The sequence below is a fragment of the Engystomops pustulosus genome, chromosome 7 (assembly GCF_040894005.1).
Source record: "Engystomops pustulosus chromosome 7, aEngPut4.maternal, whole genome shotgun sequence".
NCBI classification, from domain to species: Eukaryota; Metazoa; Chordata; class Amphibia; order Anura; family Leptodactylidae; genus Engystomops; species Engystomops pustulosus.
Window position 1 is genome coordinate 147,092,690 of NC_092417.1, and position 25,724 is coordinate 147,118,413.

Sequence of the window (25,724 nt, forward strand, 5' to 3'; positions counted from 1 at the left end):
GGAAACAACCAAAGTTGACCATATATGGATCCACTTTAAAGACTACTATAGTGGACCATACAGGAGACCATCCATTGATAGTTTTACATGGGTTCCATTGTAGGGATTTTAGAGCAAGAAATAAACTTACAGCATTCTGGGACTTGACTTCTCCAGTCAATGCAAAATCCTTTATCTGCACAGAGCTGAGCGTAATGCTGCAAACTTGAACATTCAATCTTGGATCTTGAAATATGACAAGCATCATATACACAGGCCTCATAATAATCATTTGGTGGTACAACCAGGTGGCATTTCTGGAAGGTCCTTCATAAGTAGAATAAAATAAAAGAAACAATTAATTATTCTGATGTCTGAGCCAAAAAAGGCAGACATGATCATATGAAGAAAGAATACTTACGGTCCCATAATGAGGCTGCAAAGTGAAGAAGGTTGACAGGTAGGAAGAGAAGGAGGCACTCCAGGGGGTAATGTAGACTCTATCTGACCACATTCAGGTTTATGGGGGTCTTCTATGATCCAGGAATCAGCCATGATTTCACAATTTGATACAATGATACCATCACGTGTCCTGCAGTCATCTTTCCGGTTGTTAGTGCATGTGCCTGTTTTACAAAAACAGTGTCGAAATTTGTTGGAAGGTCTTGGAGAGACTCCCACCAAACCCTCTCCAAGTCTGGCAATCTAAAGATTCCCTAGCAGGAAATACGTCTTAAAAAGTTCATGTTTTAGTTTTATATTTAGAAATATTTTAACATCTCCTGACATTGTTTGTCCACATTACCGTAACAAGTCCTAATATTTTCCAAAACTTACCACATTGTCCTTGTGTATTATGACCAAATCGGGAATAAGGCAGTTTGATATAGAACGTCAATCCATTGTATGTAATATTGACTCCAAGTTCTGGTATTTCAACCACATAATTGATGCCCAAGGTATAAATTTTCACCCCATAATTCTCATATGGGGTACCAACAATTTCTTCATTTACAAAAACCTAAAAAATGAAAAAAAAAATATGTACAGTTTCAGCACAGTGATGGTAAACCTAATGATGCCAGACATTAGCACAATCTTTACCTGTATTTCGATCTCTTCTGAACCATCAACCACAAGTTGGATTTCCTGAGTGTTATACTGAATAATCAAGTCACGAGGGCAGGAGACTGAATCATTTGTATCACAGTCATAGTTATCTATGTATATGGCAAAGTTATTCTTCTTTACTATCTCCTCCACTAGAGTATAAGTGCAGGTGCCTTGGTAAGTATAATAGGTGCCATCAAAAGTCCTGTAGTGGGGATCTCCCCAGCCTGAACAGGTACCTGTACAATGAAATCCACATCTTTAGTTTCTGACCACAATAGAATATCTAAGATCTACACCAGTGGCGTAACTTGAAGCTGATGGGTCCCAGTGCAAAGTCTGTGTCAGGCCCCCGATTAGAATGTATGGTTTATAGTAACAGTCTTCTCATATGGGAAATTAACACCATAGGGGCCCCCTAAACCTCTTGGGCCCGGGTGCGATCGCAAACTCTGCACCCCATCTAGTTGTGCCCCTGATATACCCCATACAAGATGTAGTTACACATAAAATAAGCGAATGGTAATTATATACATAAATACTCACAATCACATTCCCAGTGCCAGCAGCACTTGTCCTCATCCAGTACAGCTTTTGGTTGGTCCCCGTTGGCACATGTGATCATTGGTGGAGGCTCACACTGCAGTTCAGTGATTTCTACCATGTGGTTTTCCAGACATTTGGCCATGGTGCAATTATCCAACATCCATGTCTCGTTGGGCTAAAGAAGTATCAATTTGGAGGAAATAATAAAAATCCTCGAAAAATAATTTTTAAAAGAAAGAATCAGTCATAAACCTATAATTTTGAGAACCTTCAGTATTTAGGGTTATTGTATAAGGAATGAAAAATATTTTGGAAAAAGCCATGTATCTCAGTGAACATATTACCATAGCACCATAAATCAGGGAATCCTGGAAAATCCTTTGGGGACCAGAGAGAATTGCCAAAAAAAAGGAGTCCCCTGTGTCGGCTCCTGGTTCCTGCATTCTAATGAGCTTTCGGCACTGATAGCCTGGCCTTCAAACACCAGGGGTCAAAAGATCTGCTTCGACCAATCAGTGACCTCCTCGGATTACCTAAAATAACTTGTGATATAAGAGGACATGGAGGATATAAGTGACCTCCCATGGTGTGAGAAAGCGATGGATTTCCACCTCTTGAGTGCCAATCAGGTTCTCAGGTCAAGCTGTTAGTTTTGACCACAGCTACTTGGTGGAAATGGGCAATGTTTCAATTAAGGTTCATTGAGCTTGAATCGCCTAAATATTTGACTCTTATAATAACATTTTATAAAGAAATAGTATCCAGAGTATTCAACTAACTTGTGAGCTGTTACTTGATAAATAATATATGTAAAATTGCCCACCTCTCGGAAATGTTCGAAAGAGCAACCACGTTTCTCGGGTGTTGTTGAAACCTTAGGTGTTGTCTTTAACGAACTTGCTTGAGTAGATGTAGGACAAGTCAAGTTTCTCCCTTCAATTCTACACTCCAGAGTGCAAATTACTTCATAGCACCAGGTTTCATTGGTAACTTTGCTGATTATTTCCCCTGGGGGTTAAATATATGTATACATTTTATTAGTAAGTGGCAACTACTTAAGTCTTAAACCAGAGTATACCCCAAACAGCCATAACATTAAAACATCTGTATAATCAGTAGTACAATACATTTTGTGATGTAAAAATAGATCTGAATAGGGCCGTAATTAGGAGAGTATATATATATAGAGGTGGTCCCCTACTTAAGAACACTCGACTTACATACGACCCCTAGTTGCAAAGGGACCTCTGGATATTGGTAATTTACTGTACTTTAGTCCTAGGCTACAATAAACAGCTGTAACAGTTATCAATGGTGTCTGTAATGAAGCTTTATTGTTAATCCTGGTTCTTATGACAACCCAACATTTTTAAAAACAATTGTCACAGAGACCAAAAAAAATCTGGCTGGGATAACAATGATAAAATATACTGTTCCGACTTACATACAAATTCAACTTAAGAACAAATCTACAGACCCTATCTTGTATGTAACCTGGGGACTGCCTGTATATATATATATATATATATATATATATATATACGTAGGGAAAGTCCAAAACAGCACATCAAAGAAATAGCAGTGGTGGGTGCAGGCACTCAGAACCAGGCTTTAGGTCCTCCAGAGGTAGGTAATTGAAAATAGGCAGCACTCCAAGGTATTCAGTGAAAAAGCCTGAAAAAGGCTCCCTGGAGCCGAAACGTCGCTGCTTATGTACTTTAATGTACTCTAACATGGAATAAAGAACACCGCTTTTTCACTGAATACCTTGGAGTGCTGCCTATTTTCAATTACCTATATATATATATATATATATATATGTATATATATAAAACACATGTATATACAATGACACACATTTATACACTCATATATACAGACATTTATATACTTACTGTATATACACACACATAAAGTTCTACACTTATACACATGTTCATGCACTCATATATACATTTCTACACTCATGCATACAATATATTTATATATATAACACACTCATACAACATATATACAATATATATATATATATATATATATATACACATACAGTATATACACATCACATACACACATAGGGGGAGATTTATCACTCCTTCTACACCAGTTCTCCGGCATAGATGCAACTAAAATTGTAAATACAGTGCAGGGCATAGAAGGGTGCGGCGACGGGCACGGGGCCTTCCTGCCCAGTGCCTGTGTTCTTTTGCAAAATCTGCAAACTTTCTGAGGTTCATTGAGCCTTAATGAGACATATGTGACATTATCACTGGTTCCCCGAAAGTCCTACCTTTGATTACTATTACTATGTACTAGTCACTAAATACCATAATACACTTGCCCATTTCCCCTGCTTGTGTCTTCCAGTTCTTTTACTTCCTAATGTCCTACCTCCTTACCTGGGAAGTATGAATCTCCATTATACACACAGATACACATGGTAGAAGATGAGATGCTTGTCTCTTTTATACTGGTTGCATGAGTGTGACCAGTAGAAGTCTTGGGGACTGTTGTAATATGTGATTCAGTGGTCTCTGTTAAATAGAAGTAAAATAAACCTTACAGTTGATTTTATCTAAAGGGTAACTGTAGTGATTCTAAACTTTTTTCTTAAGTTGCAATAGCTGAAAACTAAAATTTTTCCAATATACATTCATTACCTTATAACAGCTAATATCTGCTAATTCTCTGCTATCATCCTGTTTCAGCGCTCCCCCTTCAGCTTGGCATTATGTTTGCTAAGAAGGATCCGTAGAGTGAAAGTGGTGGGAACAGGAGATGCAGTCTACAGACTGCGGGGTCACAAAAGAATGCAAGGCTGGGGCTATGCACTGAGCTATGGTCTCTGCTCACTAACAGCTTCATATCTGATCTGTCTACACTCTGGTCTTATGTTCTCACAGTAGCTGTTCAGTTTCACTGTAGGCTTTAACAGGGCTATAATTGTGTTAGTGAAGAGAAGGGGGGATGAGCACAGCAGTAAAGGTTATTTACTTCTGTATGTGCTCTGTCTCCTCAGTTCTCTGTACTCCTACTGTCCTGGGAAGAGTGATGCCATCTGCTGAAAAACCTGGCTGACACATCCATCACAGCAGGGTGTGTGTTTATTAAGTCATAAGACCGAATTAGATTATAGGTCTATCTATGATAATACTCTATAGGTGTATATGTGTTTGTATTAATCTGTGTGGTAGAGCTACAAGTGCTAGAGATGAGAGCTCAGTATTATGGGAAGTGAGGGGAGCTGCCTTGGCCTCAGTGCTCTTAACTGATGTCAGAACCAGGAAGTGACTGCCCACTTCAGGATAAGCTAAAAATGATTTTATTAGAAGGGCTGATAGATATACCAAACTTAATGTCAGGGTAGAGAACTGCCAGCAGCATGACATAGATATCATTAAAATTTTTGTCAAAAGCTTTTTTTGACCAGAAAACTTCGAAATTATGCTTAAAAGGAAATATACCAGGGGTTTTGACAATACATAGTTGTAAACAGTGTTAAGTAGCAGCCCTGGAGATCTATGTAACCATTTATGAAAATTGCAATTATATTCCAGTATTGTAGCTGGTTTTGGAGCACTGGTTTCTGAAATCTCTGCATTGAACACAGCACAGCCCATCCCCTCTGTCCAAAGAATAGTAGCAGACTCTGGTTAGATATTACAGCAGAGGGGGAGGGGCTGTTTGATTACAGTGTTCAAAGTTCAGCTTTAATTTTTGCCTTCCACTTGTTCAACATAGTGGAATTATCCATATGTTTACAGAACAAGTAATGTATTAAAAGCCTTCAACATGACTGAAAAACCCTGGAAGAAGCCAGAAGAGTGAACCCCAGTGTCAGGTGGCAACAAAACATATTTTTATTTATAAGTTTTTTTTTTTTTTTTAAGTTAGATACCCCAAAAGATGTGGTAACAGAGCAGTTGTAAGTGTTTATTAATTTTCTTTCTAAATTTAGTTTGACTGACCTGTTAAGAAAGGAACTGTGCTTTTGGTAGATGACATATGGCCTATCGTTCCAGATATTGTAGCTTCAGAGTAATCAGTTGAAGTAACTTCTGTCATCAGCATTGAAGTAGATTTAGAGGATGAGGGTGGTGTAGTCTTCATCGGTTTTGAAGTTGTATTTAGGGTCTGGGTAGTCATGTCTGGTGTAGAAGTAGTGGTTGAGTATTCTGATATCACTTTGCTTGTAGTATAAGGGAATGTGTTAGTTGAACGTGTAGACATGACTTCTGTTTTGATGGGCATATATTTAGTAGTTGTTTCTGTACCCTCACTTGTAATTAAGGATGTCAATGAAGTTGTAGTGGATACAGTAATATTCATGGTTGGTGTAGAGATGACTTTATTAGGTTCCTCTGTGAATGGTGTTTTATTAGTTGCAAATACTATTTTAGGTACACTGGTTATAGGTGTAGTGGTAGAAGCAGGACTTGTTTCAGGAGATTCATATTTAGTTATTTTAGCTATAGATATGGTGGAGCTGGTCAGACCTTCACTTATGGTCGTTGGCTTATTAGTTGTTAAGATTGTGATTGATGTAGAAGTAGGAGTTGGTTTGATGGTAGCTACCCAAGCTTCAGTAGTTGTGGCTGGTGTGGATTCAGACCCGGTGGATATTGTTTTAGCTTTACTTACACTAGCAGGCGATGTTACTGTGGTTGTCTTAGTTCTAGATGTAGTAATGCGAACTGTAATAAGAAATACTTAGATTGTAAAGACACAAAAGAGCAAAACCAGAAATCACAATGTTCAATTAATACAAAATACAACTGGACTAATCTGCTTGTTTTACACTCCGTATAATAAATACAACTTGCAATTTATTCACATGGCTATGAATAATCACAGATATTGGGGCACATTTACTAAGGGTCCGAATCGGGTTTTTACGCCAGGTTTTCCGAATGTTACGGTTTTGCGCCGAATTGCCCCAGGTTTTTGGTGCACGCGATCGGATTGTGTCACAACGGCGTGGGCTTGAATGCGACAAAAGACGGGGGGCGTGGCCGTCGGAAAACCCGTCAGATTAGGAAAAATTACACTATTTGAAAAAAAAAAAAGTTTCGCTTTACACACACTTACATGCACCAGGAATAGGATGGTGAACTCCGGCGGACCTTGGCGCAGCAGCGACACCTGGTGGACATCGGGCGCACGATCTTAGTGAATCGCCGGACGACCTGAATCCTCATCGGACAGGATCGCGACAGGACCGGGTAAGTAAATGAGCCCCATTGTAATATTTATAAGCTGTGCAACACTCAGCACTACTACAAGTATTACTTTCTTAAGTCCTACCCTGGGCTTCATTTATTACATATGTATATTTTCGTGATATATTTACCATGTTCTGGATTTAAGGTTGTCTTTGATGTTGGTAACGGTGTCCCAATCTTTATATTAAATGCTAAACAGAAGGGTAAAAAAGGAAAAAAACGTAAATGTTTGAAAGGCTGTTACTTTAATAGAATATAACAATTGATAAAACCTATTTTCTTATCAATTACTAATTCTTATACTGTCATTAACTAATGGAACACCGCAAACTGCATAATAATACAGGCGGTCCCCTACTTAAGAACACCCGACTTACAGACGACCCCTAGTTACAAACAGACCTCTGGAAGTTGGTAATTTATTGTACTTTAGTCCCAGGCTACAAAAAAACAGCTATAACAGTTATTAAATGTGTCTGTAGTTAAGATTTATTGTTAATCTTTGTTCTTATGACAAACCAACAATTTTAAAATCCAACTGTCACAGAGAACAGAAAAAATTTGGTTGGGGTTACAGTTATAAAGTATACAGTTCCGACTTACATACAAATTCAACTTAAGTAAAAACCTACAGACCCTATCATGTACGTAACCCGGGGACTGCCTGTATAGGTATTTGCAAATTAACAGAAAATATAAATATTATGTATCTAGAGAGAGAGGTAGATATATAGGTACAGTATATGATGTATGAGTATTACATCTACATTTCTAATACACATATACAGTGCTGCACTGAGCAAATTATATTTGCTGGTGATACTTATCTTACTCTATACTTATACTGTGGGATACATCCTCCTCTTCAGCCCCTCCCCCCTGACAGCAGGAGGGAGGAGTAAAATTCTCCAGCAGGAAGTGATTTGCTAATGCTGATATTCAGCATGTCTCCATATATGGACAGTTATATAACTGAGAGAACAATCACAGTGTAGTTCATTAGACACCAGGGATAGGTGCCATACAACGTTTTCTAAAATATATTTTCCAATGTATCTTATAACAGTGATGGACGCGCTCAGTGTCGAAACCTACAGCTTTCCTAGTATAAATATTGAACATGCCCAATAAAATAGAGATGTGAACATAGCCTGAGATGCTCACCTGATCAACTCAAAACTAGCATGTGAAGCTGATGTGTAAGGGTTATTCTGAGCATTATCAAATTTTGTGTAAGCTGATGTGTAAGGGTTATTCTGAGCATTATCAAATTTTAGCGTAAGCTGAAAATCTTGTAAACATTTAAAACCTGAATGATGTCCATCATTAGTACACCGGAATATGTCCCCATTTCACCAGAAGTGGTAATGAAACATATAACACTTAACTTTTAGAGCAGTAAAAGAGGGACAGAAGCAGTGGCAAATAAAGCACAAAAGTTTTCATATCCTAAGCTACGCCCTTAACTTTGCCCAACCCCCATTAACTTTGCCCGATTTTTTAAATAAGATTCCTCTTTTGCTGCCCTTCCTGTACCTAAAGTCCTCCCTTTCCCATTGACAACCCACTTATAATGCTCTCTTTTCTGAAGCCTCCCCCAACATACGTAAGGGTAAATACAGTCCTCTCAGCCAATGCTTTGTGTGGTCAAAAGCCAGCAGGTGCAATGACTACATCACACTGTTCCTTTTGGCCTCAGAGCCGTACACATGAGCAACAAAGGCAAAATGATAGAGCGGGAACAAAGATCTAGGATTCACCTCCCATTGCCCAGAACTGCATGACAGACCATAAATCCAAATTTTTGTTCAAAGTGGTAGATGCTTTTACAGGTGCCTTCGCTCCCTTCCACATTCTGCATTCTCTTTTAAAGGACATCTACCATCAGTTTGACTAGAACTTACCAGTATAGACTAGAGCTTACACATTTGTCTTCTTGAGCAAGTACTGGAACTGTTATTATGTCATGGAATGGGGCAATAGTGAAGAAAATCTGTTTTTAAAAATATGCAGATTAGCCAGTGGTTCTCAGGCTTACGTCATTTGAGCGCCTTCGTCACCACCATATTTTAACTTATGCACGCCCACACTGCCATAGTTCCACCTGCTCCTGCCCGAAGAGCTTGGAGAGATCCTGTGACATCAGAGAGCTGGGGTTTTGAAAATGCAGGGCATGTGCCCTTTCCAAGCTCTTCGGGCAGGAGCGGGCGGGGCTATGGCAATAGGTGTGCATAAATTAAAATACTGTGACGTGAGTCTGAGCGCCTCCGGCTACTCTCCTTTTTTTTTTTTTTAAATGTTTTTCTTGAATATTGCCCCATTCCATGACATTATAAGAACAGTTCCAGTAACTGCTCAAGACGACAAGCATGAGAGTTCAGACTGATGGTAGATGTCCTTTCATAAGCTTTGAGGAAGACTTTGTGAGCATCATCTGACAAATAAAAGCATCACTGGGAGTTCTGGGAGCTTATTCATCACTTACTTGTTGTTGGAGAAAAGGTCACATGTGTAGATGTGAAATGTTTTTTGATAGGGGTGGAGCCATAAGTCTGAGAACTTGTTTTTCTCAACTTTGTGGTGGTTGTTGATGCAAACGATGTGGTTCCATTTGTTCCAGCACTGCTGCTTGTGGTTGTATGTGAGCACTTATCTGACGCTCTACAGCAGTAGACACGGATCTCATAGTCAAAACAAATTGGCTCATTTTTCTGATCTTTGTTATCACAGATGAGCCCATCAGAGACATCACACTTCACAGTCTGCTGCAGCTCATGTAGCTCCTTGTGTGGCCAATGTTTAGCTCTACAAGAAATCTGATCTGGATTCTCACATACATCATAACCAGAATTTCTGATATTACGGTATGTTTCATAATCCCCTCCATTCTCATACGTTGGGTAACTTACACTATACCATTTTGACCATGAACAGACTTGTGTACAACTTTGTGCTGAAAGAGATGTAATAGAAATAGGAGAATATGAGGATGATATAAAACATGACACATTTCCAGTATTTACACACAGAAGGGTGGCCTATCCTACACACTAATAACAAGATCCGGTAAAAATGATGGATGACAAAGTTCTTCTCTGCACCCAAAATGCTACTCTTGGCCATTTCTTTGGTGTGGCACAGCACTGTTGTATCTATCATATAGATACCCCTATTCACTGTATCCACTAGACGAAAACTAGGCTATCCCAGAACCCTCGGAGTGAGATCCCTATTATCTGAACTTGAACAAAGTTGTTATACACTTAGCGTACCAGAATCATTTGGCCAATGAGCGCTTTTCTGTCTTGATTTTCAGTTGTATAAGTTAAGGCCCTCATAAAAAATTTTTTTGATCCAGATTACTCTTGTAGGGAGCTAATTTTTCTTTCACTAACTTAAGTGTGCCTCACTCTCAGATTTGGTTTTCTTTGGGTTTGTAGAGCAAATTTTCTATAGTAAATATTTTACATGTAGTAGAGTCATCTGATGAAGAGCTTAGTCCAAGACCAAAACGCGTTGTACAGATAAAGGATTTATGCTAATACTGCAGAATTCAGATTTGGATTGTCCACTTTCTGTGTCTTATACTACATAGTATTATACTATATAGATTATATATCTATGTACTTTCTCTCAATGTGACATACAGGATAACCTGACACAAACTCTGTGGCTTATGGACAATGGACATTGCACTGTGACTATAGTGTTTGCTGCAAAAATTACAGCTGTAGACAAGATTTGAGATGGTGTGATCCATACCAATGGTTGTAAGAACCAGTCACATCATTTTTTATTTCATTTTTCATACCTTTCATACCAATTGAATATTTTACCTATAAACCTTTGAGGTTTCTTTTCCTTTATTTGCATTAAAAGTAAAGTTTAAGGTTACAGATTTAGTATTTTCTGTTTTGTGTGATTATTATAGCTATTCGGCTGACGTGTGTCCGCCGTACCGTGGCATGACGGGCACACCCCGCCCCTCTCCATAGAGTAACATGGGGCACGGCGCCATATTCTGAGAAAATATAGGACATGTCCTATCGTTTCACGGGCTAAGGAACAATACGGTGCCTCACTTATGCTGCCCCATACCGGTCCCGTAGGGTGCCATGCGCCCATTGCCATCTATGGACGTATATAGGTCGTATATACACCGGCCGTGTATATGGCAGTGTGAATGCAGCCTTAGTCTGATGCCATCTTATTGATAGGCTAAAATTCTCCTGTAGCAGTTTTACCTTTTGTGACTGCAGTTGGCTTGATGGTTGGGATTGTGATGGATGTGGTGGTGATGGGTGTCGTACTGGAACAAGAAGAGACTTCTGCAAGTGGAAATTAAGATTAAAATTTTTTAAAGGAAAACAGACATCAGGAAGTAATAATGTATATAATAGCACATTGTTTTAGTGTATGTTTTTTATCTCTTTCTCTAACAATCCATAAAACCTTGAAAAATTCCATAAAAGAACCATAAAGGAAAGAAAGAAAATAGTGGCACTCATCATAAATGTTATGTCCATAGCCATTAGGGGTTAGGAGTAGGGTGGTTTTCTGGGAACTAAGAGTGACAGCTGTTTCAAGCCGGTCAGCACTTTCTCAAGCTCATAAAGTGTAAAACAGCTATCACTTGTGGCTCCCTTCTTCTTTTTAAGAAGAAATGCAATGAAAGGTGAGGGTAAGGGCGACTATTTTTTTCTTTCTATTATGCTCGCTGTGTACCGATATGGATATTGAGTAGACCACCACTGCTTTTTTTCCCCTATTGTTACATAGGCTTTGTCTACTGATTTCTTCGGTCCATCCTAATGCCATTGCCCAGTGTGCCTCTTTCTCTAACAATCCATCACACTGGGAGAAAAGTTAAAGAGGAAGAAGGCACCCTGCACCACCACACACCAGGTAGGAGATGGATGGCATAGTGGATGTGACCTGGAAGTGATGGAGTTGGAAAGGGAGGGAGAAAAAAGTATGGAGGAGGAGACGGGAGAGGTTACAGGGGAAATCCCTCTCATCTTCCTACCTTTGTGTACTTTGGCTGATTTACATAGAGAAAAAAAAACCTTCTCATGTTGGAATAAAAGTATGGATTATCAAGATAAAGAGTGTATTTTAACACTTGTGCTTTGCTGTTCAAGGTAATGATTGCCGATTTAGTGGAAGAGAACGACTGAAAGGTTCTCTTTAAACTCCAGCAACAAATCTTAAAAACAAAATTAAATGTAAAATATACCTAGCTTTTCACAGTCAATATGTCCATTAGAAGAGCAGACACTGAAACAAGAGGAAAGAAAATAGATAACATTGTATTTAAAATATTTGAATAAAATAAAATGCTGCCTTGTCGGCAAAATTGAAATCATTTGTTTGAATTTTTATCAGTGCATCAATGGCAAGATCATATCTACGTCTGTGTCTTTATTCTGATGCAACAGATTTAGTTGTAGTTATTCCAATATAAAGTAAATAGCTAGATATTGGGAGCAAGTGTGGACTACCCTCAATGTACAAAAGAAATAATTAACATATGGATAAAACAGAAACCTCAGTAAAATGAAAGATCACTGGGAAATTGTGTATATATGGGTTATGAGGTGTCCTGCGTCTCTTATACTAGATGCATGACTAGAGGATGGGTAGGTAGATGGTCAACAGCTGTCTCCACAGCTTAAATGTACCTATGCCTATGACTCGGGGTCACCAAATTTATTGCCCAAGGCCCTACCGGGGCCATTTGTACATGTTATCAAAGAAACAATACTCCTGTTATAAATCTCAAGAAATACATAATACAAAAAAATAAAATAAACACAAAATATCAAAAAATAATCATTTGTGTTCAAAACAAAACTGTGGACTACAGGCAGTCTCCGACCTAAGGACAACGGAGTTACAAATGACTCCCTCTTGATCTTTTTCTATAGTCCCAGGCTGTAATTATCAGCTGTATGGTGTCTGTAATGAAGTTTTGTCACAGGGACAGAAAAAAAATTTGTCTCAAGTTACAGATATAAAATATACCGGTTCCAACTTACATACAAATTTATCTTACGTGCAAACCTTAAGAACCCAAATTGTACATAAGCCGGGGACTCTACCTGTACACCCATTGAATATAGTGTTTGACCACCCTGAGTTTGAGATGCAGCCTTAATAAGACTTTTTTTTTTTACCATTTATGACATTTCTTATAATGCAGAATTTCAGCTCCAGATTTGTAATGGACATCATTAATATAACATCCGCATTCTTCCTTGGTCACACATTTCTTGCTTGTCTCGTCAAAAATAGGCTTATTCTTAGGGCAGGTTGGGTAGCAGCCTTGAATTTCAAAAACAGGACAATTAATCATATAAGGGTGCAAATTTAAAATGAACTTAAAAACACAAAAACTGTAACATATATATATATAAATTTGGAGGTTGAAAATAGTTCAATCTTAAGAGGCTAAGAATCTATTCTCTTCCCATCAAAGCTCACTGCTATTTTGTAGTTTTGCCTAGAAATGATAAACCTAGAAATGTGATGATCCACCTGAGTCAATGATTGGCTTAGCAGACAATCCCTACTGTTTCCTGTTGTGTCAAGACATAAGTAGGAAGTGCAGGGAAACAGTGCCCCAGCCACAGTGGGAGGCACAAACAGCATGAGAGCGGGGAGGGGTCAATGTGTACTTTCTTTCTATGTGAAATATAGTAAGGACCACAAATTCATGATGAGTCTTGCCAAAAAACGTCCTTTTATTTACATAACCCGCCTGTCTTCTCGTGTTGGAACATGCATTTTAATGCGTTTCAACGCCAAGCGTCTTACTCATAGACTGAGTAAGGTTATGAGTAAGATGCTTGGTGTCAAAACGAGGTAACCCGACTGTCTCCTCGTGTTGGAATATGCATTTTATAGAAATAAAAGGAAGTTTTTTGGCAAGACTCATTGTGGAACTCCTTCATGAAGTGCTGGTCCTTACTATATTTCAAGTTGTTACCAGACGGCTGTGGCTGGATCGATTTCCATGCACCGGGAGGTGTCCAGGAGCTTCAGTACCTAACAGTGGTCCCAAGGTGGGGTGAGCTGGCACCTTTGCTCGTCAAAATCTGTACAAGCGTCTACCCTGTATACTCCTCTGTGTCTATAGTCATGCTCCACCTTCAGCTCCCAAAGAAGGTTGGCACCTGTTCTTGATGCCACTTAAATCGCACTCACCAAGGGTTATATAGTCTATCATAGTGGTGGCGAACCTTTGGCACGGGTGCCAGAGGTGGCACTGCCATTTCTGTGGGCACTCAGACCATCGCCCCAGGACAGAGTTTACCAAATAGTACCAAATCTTCCTGCAGTTCCAGGCAACTTAAGCGACACTTAATTGACTGTTTGGTGTTGATAAAAGTGCATTATCTTTGGAGCTCATCATTCTTCCCCTACAGAGAGACCCTGGAGAGAAGCTACAATGATAGTCTGAATTTGCCCTCCTTCTTTCAACTGTATTGGTGGCCTCAGGGGGCTGATACGAATGGAAGATGTGGAAGATCAGGTAGCAATAAGATACTGCTTAAAATGCCATGTTGGCACTTCATGGTGAGCAAGTGGGTTTTGGTTGCAGATGGGGCATTCTGTCTCCAAAAGGTTCGCCATCACTGGTCTATCATGTGCTGTTCCACTGCACCACAGAAAAGGTTCGTAAGTATTTCTAGTCTTTCTGTACTTAATATTCTGCTAGTTACTTCTGTTTGATCTAAAGCTTGTTCAATCCTGACAACTACAATCTTGATATTTGTACCTCAGTGTACAAGACCAGCTTGTTCCTGATTCTGTGTAACCTGCCATGTCCCTCTGCCTGTTTCCTGACATTGCTGGTATACTGCCTGCCATGAGTTCAACTGAACTCAACCTTTCACTTGGTCCTTTGGTCTCATGCTTTGGTGTCTCTGTGCGAGCAAGGCCAACTACTTTCCTCACCGGGACCAGCAAAAGAGAAAGTGGCATCACTACCACTACATATCAAAGTCCAGAGTTCTGTTTAGGGGGGAAAGGGTGAAGACCAGAGAGGTCCAGGGTTCAGAGCTGGTTTAAGACAAAGTGTGGCCCTGTGAAAAACAAAAAGTGGGCCCCAAAATAAAGCTATTTTATGAACAGTCAGATTCAGTAAGATGCTCTCTTTAGCCCTGCACAATAATAACTTGTTGTAGTTTACAAAAGGTAGTATGGTAAGACAATCTGTAATATGGGAGCCTAGGAGAATTTTATAGAAGATGGGCAGATAATAGGTAGATTGATAGTAGAAGATAAATATGAAAGATGATATTGATTTATAGATAGACAGATTAATAGATGCATAAATATAAAGTAGATTATAGATAGATATGAGATAGATAGATAGATAGATAGATAGATAGAGTAGAAGAGAAATAGAAGTTCAATTGACAGATGGATATATAATAGATAGGAAAAGATACATATAATAGATATATGATAGATAAGTAGATAAAAGATATCTAGATAAATAGATAAACATAAGGCTAGATAGATAAATGGTTAGATAGACAGATATATAGATAGGAAACAGACAAGTTATAGAAGATAGATAACTAGACAGATAGATATATAGAAAGGAAATCTCCATAAGCATCTCAATCCGGGCATTCAACAAAGGGGTACTAAAGGAGCAATATATCCTCTGCCTACAAAAGTCCACAAAAGTCCCCCGCTCTTTAGAACAGGGGGCCCTGGTCAAATGCCCAGTTTGCTGTCCCCTAACGCCAGCCCTGCCCTTGTTGGTGGTCCAGTTATAACAGTATGATAGCACAGTTCCCAACCAGCTGCTTTTTACAAAAACTATATAAAATATATAGTGAAAGTGCTGCAGGGACACTTACCTTCCAGATAAGTAATGGTAACACTAGTGTAGATATGGTTAATGGAACGGCATGTTTGTATACTGTGGTTGCCGCATGGGTGATAATGCCACTCACAATGACCATTAGGGTTGTAGAAGTCACAAAACATGGCTATAATAAGACAAAATAATTTGTTATATTTTGTTTAAAAATGTAAGGAAACTTCATTGAGGGGGGAATGAGTCTTAAGACTGGATCTTAACTAAAGGATTTAATAACCAATAGAAAATGTATAGATATGACTTCTGGTAAATCCAAGTACTGGAGGACTCACGGCATATGTCTGGTGTCCTCCAGTAGACGCAGGCTTCCGCTTTGGTACATTCCTGGGCGTAGGCAGCGACGGCAGTACAGAAGCACTCGCAGTCTCCCCCGCTATCACAGGAGCAGGCGTCATTCACACAGGCCTCATAAAATGGTTTTGGATCAACCTAAAAAAATATATACAGTTTATTTCTCTCTTTGTCTGGATTTAGATGCAACCCAAAGGCATTTTTTTCAGGATAAGAAATGCATTTATTATACATCCATCAGGATTCTACATGTTTTTGTTGTATTGCCTTTTACTCATGACTTAACTTGTCTTACCAATGATTACACTAGGGGTGGTACATTTTATTACCATTACATTAAGTAAGACTCTATTCACACTTCTTTTTGAAACAATTGCCCTTTTCAGGGCAGTGACAGTAACAATGCGGGTATACCCATACCATCTTGTAGCACAATGACAGCAACTACAAATATATATACCCATACAATCTTCTAGTGCAGTATACCCATACCATCTAATAGTTACTTCTTGTTTATACCAATATCAATCTTTTTTTTTTATGTTATTATTTTCAGTACTTTTGCTACCCCATTTTTTGCAGGCCAATTGCCCTGTTATTTTCCCTATTTTGGATCCCTCTAACCGTAACTACTTTCATTTTACAAACATTTTGGTTCACAAAGTTTGGTTCCTTATTTATTTCATCGGGGATTTATTTCATTGGGGTCTGGGTTTCGATACCCAAACTTTTGTCCAAGGTTGGGCCAAACTTATCAAATCTGAACTTCAATGGGCTCACTCAACACTAAACTCCATACCTTGCTGTGGCAGATCTTGAATACTTGACTTTTGATAAGACCACATTGTTTCTCAGCCCAAGAGTGTCGATGAGGATTCTGGGTGCAGGGGTCGGCTACTTCAGTTGCATCAGGGCATGTGGCATCCACCTTCCAGCTGTTTCCAAACTCTAAGACATCAACCACTTGTATCTTGTGTCTGGTTTTAAAATCATTTTGTGAATTATCATCAAAGTTCCCGCACAAACCACAAAGTTTCCCCTAGAGAAATGAAAAAGTATAAAGCATTGGAGTATGATATAGAAAAGATATAGAAAGAAGAGAAGTTATTTGCTGCAAATGTGAAACCCCCTAACTAGAGATAAGTCTTACCTTATATGCAGGTGACACTTTGATGAATAAAGTGGTTTTCTTGTCCCATATTAGAAGGATGCCATTACTTGCCTCAATTACCAGATAAATCCCCACCTCACGGGTCACATAATTCACCTGTTTCCCTCCTTCTCCAACACTTTTTATTACATGTTTTTCTGATAATTTCAGCATGGTATTCTGCAATATGTAGACATATACAATTAGTGTTTTCTTGATATGGAACATAAAGGATTAAAGCGGTATTCCCACGAAGACAAGATTCTTAAATATACTCAGGATAACAAAATAACACATTCTCTAGTTCAATGTTATTTAAAAAAAAAAAAACAGCATTTCACAGACAATATCAGTCACAGTGTTTACATTTTGGTTGTCCCTGGATACGACCATAAACTTCTGACTATGATCAGGTAGATTCTTCTCTTGAATACCTTCTCCTGTATTGCAGGAGCAGGGGGAGGGGCAGGAGGCAGAGAGTACACTAAAGACAGAGGCACTTCCTGTCCAGCAGCATGCAGAGGAGACAGCAGCTCTACATACAAAATAAGCAGTGGATCCAAGAGGAGGGGTATAGCATCACTGATTGTGTGTTTTATAGGTGAGGTATCAGAGCTGGGTGTATCATTGTATCTTATATCCATCTCATGACTTTAATCTGTCTCCTATCTCTTTTTCTATGTGTCAAATACTAGTAGAATGTTTAGAAGCTGAATTAAAGTGTAGATAAACCCTGTACTCTGATAATCTAAGCACATTGTCAGCATCTCATTGCATATGAGATCTTCTCAGCTTATGACCACCCACACTACTGAATTTTACTCTGACCATCACTGATTGATAGGAGAAAAACAGCAATAAAACTGAGTAAAATTGCAAAGTAAGGGGGTGTGAGATAGTGACTGGTAAGGTGGAGGGAAATCGCTATATTTCCCCTAGATTTCTCTCATATGTCTTCTAAGGGACAGGGGGTGTACATCTCACCCAGGGAAAACTGAGTGAGATGTAGAAGATCCAGGGAGACTTGATGTCCTTAGCAAGACATAGCTTGCTAAAGGATCTGGTAAATCCTATTTCGGGCCTGGATTTTTGGAATGACTGGCAGGCTGGTAGTGGGGCTGGTCATTCCCTTCCTGTCCAGCACTGGTTTTCCTGGTTGCTTCAGGAAACCCAGGTGTTGGAGCTCAGCTCCAACTAGAGCTTTAAAAAGGATTGCACTCTGTGCTTCAGGGGGAAAACATGTGAAGAGGCAGAACCTGACTCTATTCTCCTGCACTGAGGCCTGCGAGCCTAATACGGACTGTGTGTGTCACGTGAGGTAAAACCCACGTTGTGTTTTTGTTTCGGGTGGCTGGTAGTACGCCCCCCGAGTAGTCAGGGAAGACTCTGTGTTAGTTAGAGTTCAGCCGAACAGGTGTTTATTTTAGCCTGAAGTCAAGGCTTTATGTTTATTTTGTATTTGTTTTCTGCTATTAAAGCAAGGCAAAGCCTGTTTATAGCCAAAGCTCTTGTGTCACTGTCTCTGACTGCGATTCTGGACTAATTTTACCGCTTCTACCAAGCTAGTCCCCACATATGGTGGAGGATGCGGGCATAGTAACGCAGTCTTAAAGAGACATACACGTATTTTTTTTTTCTCTCCTTTTTTTTTCCCTGGATTAAAGCTGCGAGAGGGTCCGGTATGATGGAGGACTTTGTTAAGCAGTTTGGACAAGCCATCCTACAGCAGCAGCAAATGATTATGCAGCAACAGCGAGCTTTTGCCCAGGCTGAGGAAAGGCAGCAACAAGCCCAGGCCAAGCAAGACGAGATGAATCGCCTCCTGGTGGAGAAAATGGCCTTGCTTGGTGAGACACTGTCGCCCGGCAGAACAAGCTCTGGTGTGCACGGGACTCAAGGAGTGTCTACTTCTCTAAGGGCCACAGTACATGCCTCTCTAAAAAAGATGACCGCCACAGATGACGTAGAAGCGTACCTTATGGTCTTTGAGAGAGTGGCAGAGCGTGAAAAGCTGCCAGCCGACCAGTGGGCAGGTGTGGTAGCACCTTTGCTGACAGGTGAGCCACAAAAAGCTTACTATGACTTGAGTGAGCAGGACGCTAAGAACTACATAAAGCTTAAAGGGGAGATCCTTGCACGACTTGGAGTGAACATGCATGTGCGTGCAGGGCGTGTGCACAGTTGGACTTTCTCTGAGACACTGCCACCACGGTCGCAGATGCATGATCTCATACACCTTGTAAAGAAGTGGCTGCAGCCGGAGGAAGCCACACCAGGCCAGATAATAGAGAAGGTGGTCCTGGACAAATTCATCAGATCCCTTCCTTCTAGGATCCAGCGCTGGGTCGGACAAGGAGGACCTACGACGGCTGATGAACTCGTGAGTCTCGTGGAAAGATACAGTGCAACAGAGGAGCTACTCCAAACATCTCCCGGACGTGCCAACCCCAGGGACAGCAAGTTATCCAGGTCAACTGGTAAGACTGTACCTACTGTTAAAGGGGTGAGAAATGTCTACCGGGGAGGTGGCTCAGAGGGGGAACAAGCAGCTGGGTCAAGTAGGTCTAGTGAGCCCTTAAGAACCAGACAAGGGTCTCAAGGTGGTGACGGGGGCAGCATACGTTGTTGGCGCTGCCGAGAACCCGGACATGTGATTGCTACTTGTCCCCTCACGACCGAGCCCATGGACTGCAACACCGCAGGACCCGTGTCTCTGTTTGCAAGACCTGTTTACTCTGCAGAGACTGAGGCAGAGCCTCAAGTGTGTGCTGTGAAAATAGGAGGCTGCGCTGTGAATGCACTGTTGGACTCTGGGAGCTTAGTGACCCTGGTACATGGCTCTCTGATAGACCCTGGATTGTGCAGCGGACAAACTGTTGGGGTACTTTGCATTCATGGAGAGACCAGATATTACCCTACGGCCGTGGTCATGTTTGAAACTCCCTGTGGTGCAGCTTCCCACAGTGTGGCTGTGGTCAAGTCACTAATGCACAGTGTGATATTGGGAAGAGACTTTCCCCTTTTCTGGGACTTGTGGCGACATAAAAATGTATCAGTTGACAATGTAAGTTCCGTGGTTAGCCCTGAACCCTTTGACCCTGACAGTGAGGTTCCAGCGGTAGGGGTGACCAATAATGAAACCGAGAATTTTCCCCTAGCGGTACTAGCTGGTGATACTGAGGAACAGGAGGAAACTCCCGATATGCCTGAGTTGGAGGTGTCCCGGGATAATTTTGGGACCTCTCAGCTAAGAGATCCCACCTTGTTAAAAGCCAGGGAAAATGTGAAGGTAATAAACGGTGTACCACAATACCCAGGGGCTGAGAAGGTATTTCCTCACATGGCGATTGATCGGGAACTGCTATATCGGGTAGACAATGTACGTGGGGAAATTGTTGAACAGCTGGTAGTACCCCAACCGTTCCGCAGGGTGGTGCTGGATCTGGCTCACAAGCACGTGCTAGGCGGACATTTGGGATGTGAAAAAACCCGTGAACGTATTTTGCAGCGCTTCTTCTGGCCAGGGGTTGTAGTTGAAGTACAAAGGTATTGTGAGACCTGTCCAGAGTGTCAACTAACCACTCCGGTGTCACATTTCAGGAGTCCTTTGGTCCCCTTACCCATTATAGAGGTACCATTTGAGAGAGTGGCAATGGATCTGGTTGGTCCCCTGGTAAAATCAGCTAGAGGACATCAGTATATCCTTGTTGTCGTAGACTATGCTACACGTTATCCCGAGGCTGTGCCACTAAGAAATACTTCCTCTAAGCTAATAGCCAAGGAACTATTTCACATGTTCTCCCGTACAGGTATCCCTAAAGAGATCCTTACAGACCAGGGAACCCCCTTCATGTCTAAGGTAACTAAAGAGTTGTGTAGGCTCTTGAAAATTAAACACTTGCGTACATCTGTATATCATCCACAGACGGATGGCCTGGTTGAGAGATTCAACAAGACCCTGAAGGGCATGTTAAAAAGGGTGGTTTGTAAGGACGGTAAGGATTGGGATTGCCTGTTACCCTATCTAATGTTTGCAGTTCGTGAAGTACCGCAATCCTCCACTGGGTTTTCCCCATTTGAGCTGGTGTACGGTAGGCACCCCCGCGGCCTCCTTGACATTGCCAAGGAAACCTGGGAACAGGAACATACACCCCACAGGAGTGTAATAGAGCACATTAGTCTTATGCAAGACAGGATCGGTGCAATAATGCCTATAGTAAAAGCTCACCTAGAGCAGGCTCAAGAGGCCCAAAGGCGGGTATATAACAGGTCGGCTAAGGTCAGAACTTTTAACCCTGGTGATCGCGTTTTAGTTTTGGTACCAACCATAGAGAGTAAGTTCCTGGCTAAGTGGCAAGGGCCGTATGAAGTTTTGGAGAAAGTAGGAGAGGTGAACTACAAAGTATATCAGCCAGGGAAGAGGAAGCCAGAACAGTTGTACCATGTAAATTTACTAAAACCCTGGAAGGACAGAGAAAATTTGTCAGCTGTAAGTTGGCCTTGTGAAGTTACTCCGCAGGTCCTTGCAGTAGAGGTAAACTCTCATGGTAACAGCATACCCGAGGTTCGTATATCCGAGTCCCTGTCCAAGGCTCAGACGCAGGAAACTAGAGAGTTCATCTTGCGAAACGCTGATGTGTTCTCAGAGACGCCAGGCCGTACCTCGCTGATAAAACATGACATTGTCACCGAACCACAGGTACGAGTTCACCTAAAACCGTACAGGGTACCTGAAGCTCGTAGACAGGCCATTTCGGAAGAAGTCAAAAAGATGTTGGACCTAGGGGTTGTTGAGGAATCAAATAGTGAGTGGTCAAGCCCCATTGTCCTGATTCCTAAACCAGATGGTACGCTGCGTTTCTGTAATGACTTCAGGAAATTAAATGAGGTATCAAAGTTTGATGCCTATCCAATGCCAAGGGTGGACGAACTAATTGAGAGACTTGGTCATGCTAGATATTTTTCCACCCTTGACCTAACCAAAGGGTACTGGCAGGTGCCGCTTACTGACAGGGCAAAGGAGAAAACTGCATTTGTCACCCCAGAGGGTCTTTTCCAGTATGTTTGTTAGCCTTTTGGGTTGCATGGGGCCCCAGCAACCTTTCAAAGGTTAATGGACGTTGTCCTTAAGCCACATCGTAGATATGCCTCGGCTTATCTTGACGATATTATCATTTTTAGTGAGGACTGGGAAAGTCACTTGGCAAAAGTCCAGGCGATACTGGATTCTCTTAGGGCTGCAGGGTTAACGGCCAACCCTAAAAAGTGTGCTCTGGGTCTTGAGGAGGCACGTTACTTGGGCTATGTCATTGGTAGAGGTGTGATAAAACCCGAAGTAAATAAAGTAGAGGCTATCCAAAACTGGCCCCGACCCTTAAACAAAAAACAGGTAAGAGCTTTTCTGGGAATTCTGGGTTATTACCGCAGATTCATACTAAACTTTGCAAGTATTGCAGCACCCTTAACCGACCTTACCAAGGGGAGTAATTCGGTCATGGTCAAGTGGAACTCAGAGGCTGAAAGTTCATTTCAGGAATTAAAATCTGCCCTTTGTAGACAGCCAGTCCTAATAACTCCTGACTTTAAAAAAATGTTTGTCGTGCAAACGGACGCCTCTGATGTAGGGTTGGGTGCAGTCCTTTCACAGGAGGTTAGGGGAGAAGAGCACCCGGTCACGTATCTAAGCAGGAAGCTTACACCGGCAGAGAGAAATTATAGCATTGTTGAACGTGAGTGTTTGGCAATCAAATGGGCCTTGGAATCCCTGCGATATTACTTACTGGGTCGACACTTCAGGCTGGTGACAGATCATTCCCCTCTTATGTGGATGAGCCAGGCTAAAGAGAGGAATGCAAGGGTCACAAGATGGTTTCTCACTTTACAGAACTTTAAGTTTTCAGTTGAGCACAGGTCAGGCAAACTGCAGGGAAATGCAGATGCTCTGTCCAGAACACATTGCTTGGTGGCTAAGTGTGTCCGCCCCGACAGGTTCGAACAAAGGGGGAGGGTATGTGAGATAGTGACTGGTAAGGTGGAGGGAAATCGCTATATTTCCCCTAGATTTCTCTCATATGTCTTCTAAGGGACAGGGGGTGTACATCTCACCCAGGGAAAACTGAGTGAGATGTAGAAGATCCAGGGAGACTTGATGTCCTTAGCAAGACATAGCTTGCTAAAGGATCTGGTAAATCCTATTTCGGGCCTGGATTTTTGGAATGACTGGCAGGCTGGTAGTGGGGCTGGTCATTCCCTTCCTGTCCAGCACTGGTTTTCCTGGTTGCTTCAGGAAACCCAGGTGTTGGAGCTCAGCTCCAACTAGAGCTTTAAAAAGGATTGCACTCTGTGCTTCAGGGGGAAAACATGTGGAGAGGCAGAACCTGACTCTATTCTCCTGCACTGAGGCCTGCGAGCCTAATACGGACTGTGTGTGTCACGTGAGGTAAAACCCACGTTGTGTTTTTGTTTCGGGTGGCTGGTAGTACGCCCCCCGAGTAGTCAGGGAAGACTCTGTGTTAGTTAGAGTTCAGCCGAACAGGTGTTTATTTTAGCCTGAAGTCAAGGCTTTATGTTTATTTTGTATTTGTTTTCTGCTATTAAAGCAAGGCAAAGCCTGTTTATAGCCAAAGCTCTTGTGTCACTGTCTCTGACTGCGATTCTGGACTAATTTTACCGCTTCTACCAAGCTAGTCCCCACAGGGGTTAAAAATTATCTTTATCTTCTAAACATCACTAGGGGATTATAATATGAGAAGTTACTTTCCTGGGTGAACCCATTAAAAAGGGATTTTTTTTCTAGGCTAAAACAAAGATTACACATCAATAGTATATGTTCTCAATATGGCAGGGGCACATCCCTCAAATAAGCTGATAAATAGATGATGGAACAGGAAGCAGTCAGATCCGTTCTGTACGTAGTGGTCAGACCAGGTAATGCAGATTTACTCCCTTTTATTTGAATGGGAACTGAGCTGCAGTGACTCAGTTTACCCACTACACACAAAACAGAACCGTCTACTTCCTGTTCCAATCTCTTTTTATCAGATACTAACAACAGTTTATCGGCTGGGTGTTGTATTTTGACAAATCTGATATTACAATGTTTCACATAACATTATTATGTAATGCCCGGGAAATCCCCTTTAACTTAATACTTGTATTTCTCATAAGATTTTTCTTAGATCTTTGCAAAGATCTGTCATTTTTCATTGTTATGTGTATAAACATATTGAAGAGTGAAGAAATCAGGCGATACCTTTTTGAGGCTAACTGAGTATATTTGATGGTTAGCTTTGGAGAATACTAGTTCTCTTCGTCAGACATGATGTTATGCATGAAACAGAAAATTCACAGCATTTTATACACACTAAACAGTGATCATCAAAGGAAATGAAAAAAAATCTAAAACAACAGTTTTTTGTAATATCCTTTGATGATCACTGTTTTGTGTGTATAAAATGCTGTGAATTTTCTGTTTCATGCATAACATCATGTCTGACGAAGAGAACTAGTATTCTCGAAAGCTCACCATCAAATATACTCAGTTAGCCTCAAAAAGGTATCGCCTGATTTCTTCACTCTTCTTCTGCTCTCCGTGGCTAACACGGTACAAATGTACACTACTATAAACATATTGATAATTCAATCAATGAGTCTCCAGAGTAATTATGTAGGGCCTCAATGCAGCTTTTAAAGATGCTCCACAATTATTATTTCACATGAATATTGTGATGTATATAGTAAAATAGACACTTCAACAGAGAAGACAGGTGCATTTGAAGATTTCATACATACCCCAAGGAAGACTTTGACAGACTTTGAACATGTAACTCCGGTGCTTCCACATGGGATATTCTCTGTGAGGATACTGAAGCTGCCACCAGAACCACCATTGTCACAGTAATCCTAGAATTCATTGCAAAAATGGGCATAAAATTTGACGATGTAATGAGTTGTATTAAATTAGTGAATATAGAGTAAGGGGGCAACAATATTTAAAAAATCCAGAGGTTGCTCTTTACATCTGCTTGTTTCTAGTGGTTCTATTTCGATCCTATATTGAAGTTAAAACGTTATACAAGTTTTCAGACAACTGGTTGGAACATCTTGGAGCATCTACCACCAGGATGAAGGACTGTATGCAAATGTACCTGAGGCTCATTTGCATACAGTCTTTCATCCTGGTGGTAGATGTCCTTTAAGGAACAAATTATTAAAGAGAACCTACCACCACGAATCTACCTATAAAGGTAGGTGGATGTAAGGGACGTGAGGATAGCTCTTTTTAGAGCTAATCCTCACGTCCCCGCTAACTTTTGGTACACTTTATTGAGCTAATATGTAAATTTCGTTATGCGGCTACTGGGGCGTGGAGTAGCCGAGCACGAGGCTACACAGCGCGGCTACTCCACGCCCCAGTAGCCACATTACTCCTCCTACCCTGTTGCGTGCGGCGCGCAGCTCCTCGTAGCTGCGCGCCCTCGTCCGTCATGATGGCGTTCCGCGCATGCGCAGAACGCAGGCCGGCGGC

General features: G+C 41.1%; 1 protein-coding gene across 1 annotated transcript in view; it reads right to left on the minus strand.

Annotated features, from left to right (window-relative positions):
• Positions 1 to 25,724, minus strand: part of LOC140070239 (mucin-5B-like) — a 51,704-nt gene that overhangs the window by 13,784 nt on the left and 12,196 nt on the right. The window contains exons 11-28 of the mRNA XM_072116594.1: positions 24,989 to 25,099; positions 17,198 to 17,377; positions 16,847 to 17,086; positions 16,029 to 16,185; positions 15,734 to 15,865; positions 13,034 to 13,181; positions 12,094 to 12,134; positions 11,102 to 11,185; positions 9,343 to 9,810; positions 6,986 to 7,048; positions 5,604 to 6,329; positions 4,035 to 4,169; positions 2,459 to 2,643; positions 1,636 to 1,810; positions 1,084 to 1,328; positions 817 to 1,000; positions 401 to 605; positions 131 to 306 (exon numbers count right to left, since the gene is read on the minus strand). Of these exons, the coding sequence (XP_071972695.1) occupies positions 131 to 306; positions 401 to 605; positions 817 to 1,000; positions 1,084 to 1,328; positions 1,636 to 1,810; positions 2,459 to 2,643; positions 4,035 to 4,169; positions 5,604 to 6,329; positions 6,986 to 7,048; positions 9,343 to 9,810; positions 11,102 to 11,185; positions 12,094 to 12,134; positions 13,034 to 13,181; positions 15,734 to 15,865; positions 16,029 to 16,185; positions 16,847 to 17,086; positions 17,198 to 17,377; positions 24,989 to 25,099 (3,655 nt within the window). The remainder of the gene's footprint in view (positions 1 to 130; positions 307 to 400; positions 606 to 816; positions 1,001 to 1,083; positions 1,329 to 1,635; positions 1,811 to 2,458; positions 2,644 to 4,034; positions 4,170 to 5,603; positions 6,330 to 6,985; positions 7,049 to 9,342; positions 9,811 to 11,101; positions 11,186 to 12,093; positions 12,135 to 13,033; positions 13,182 to 15,733; positions 15,866 to 16,028; positions 16,186 to 16,846; positions 17,087 to 17,197; positions 17,378 to 24,988; positions 25,100 to 25,724) is intronic.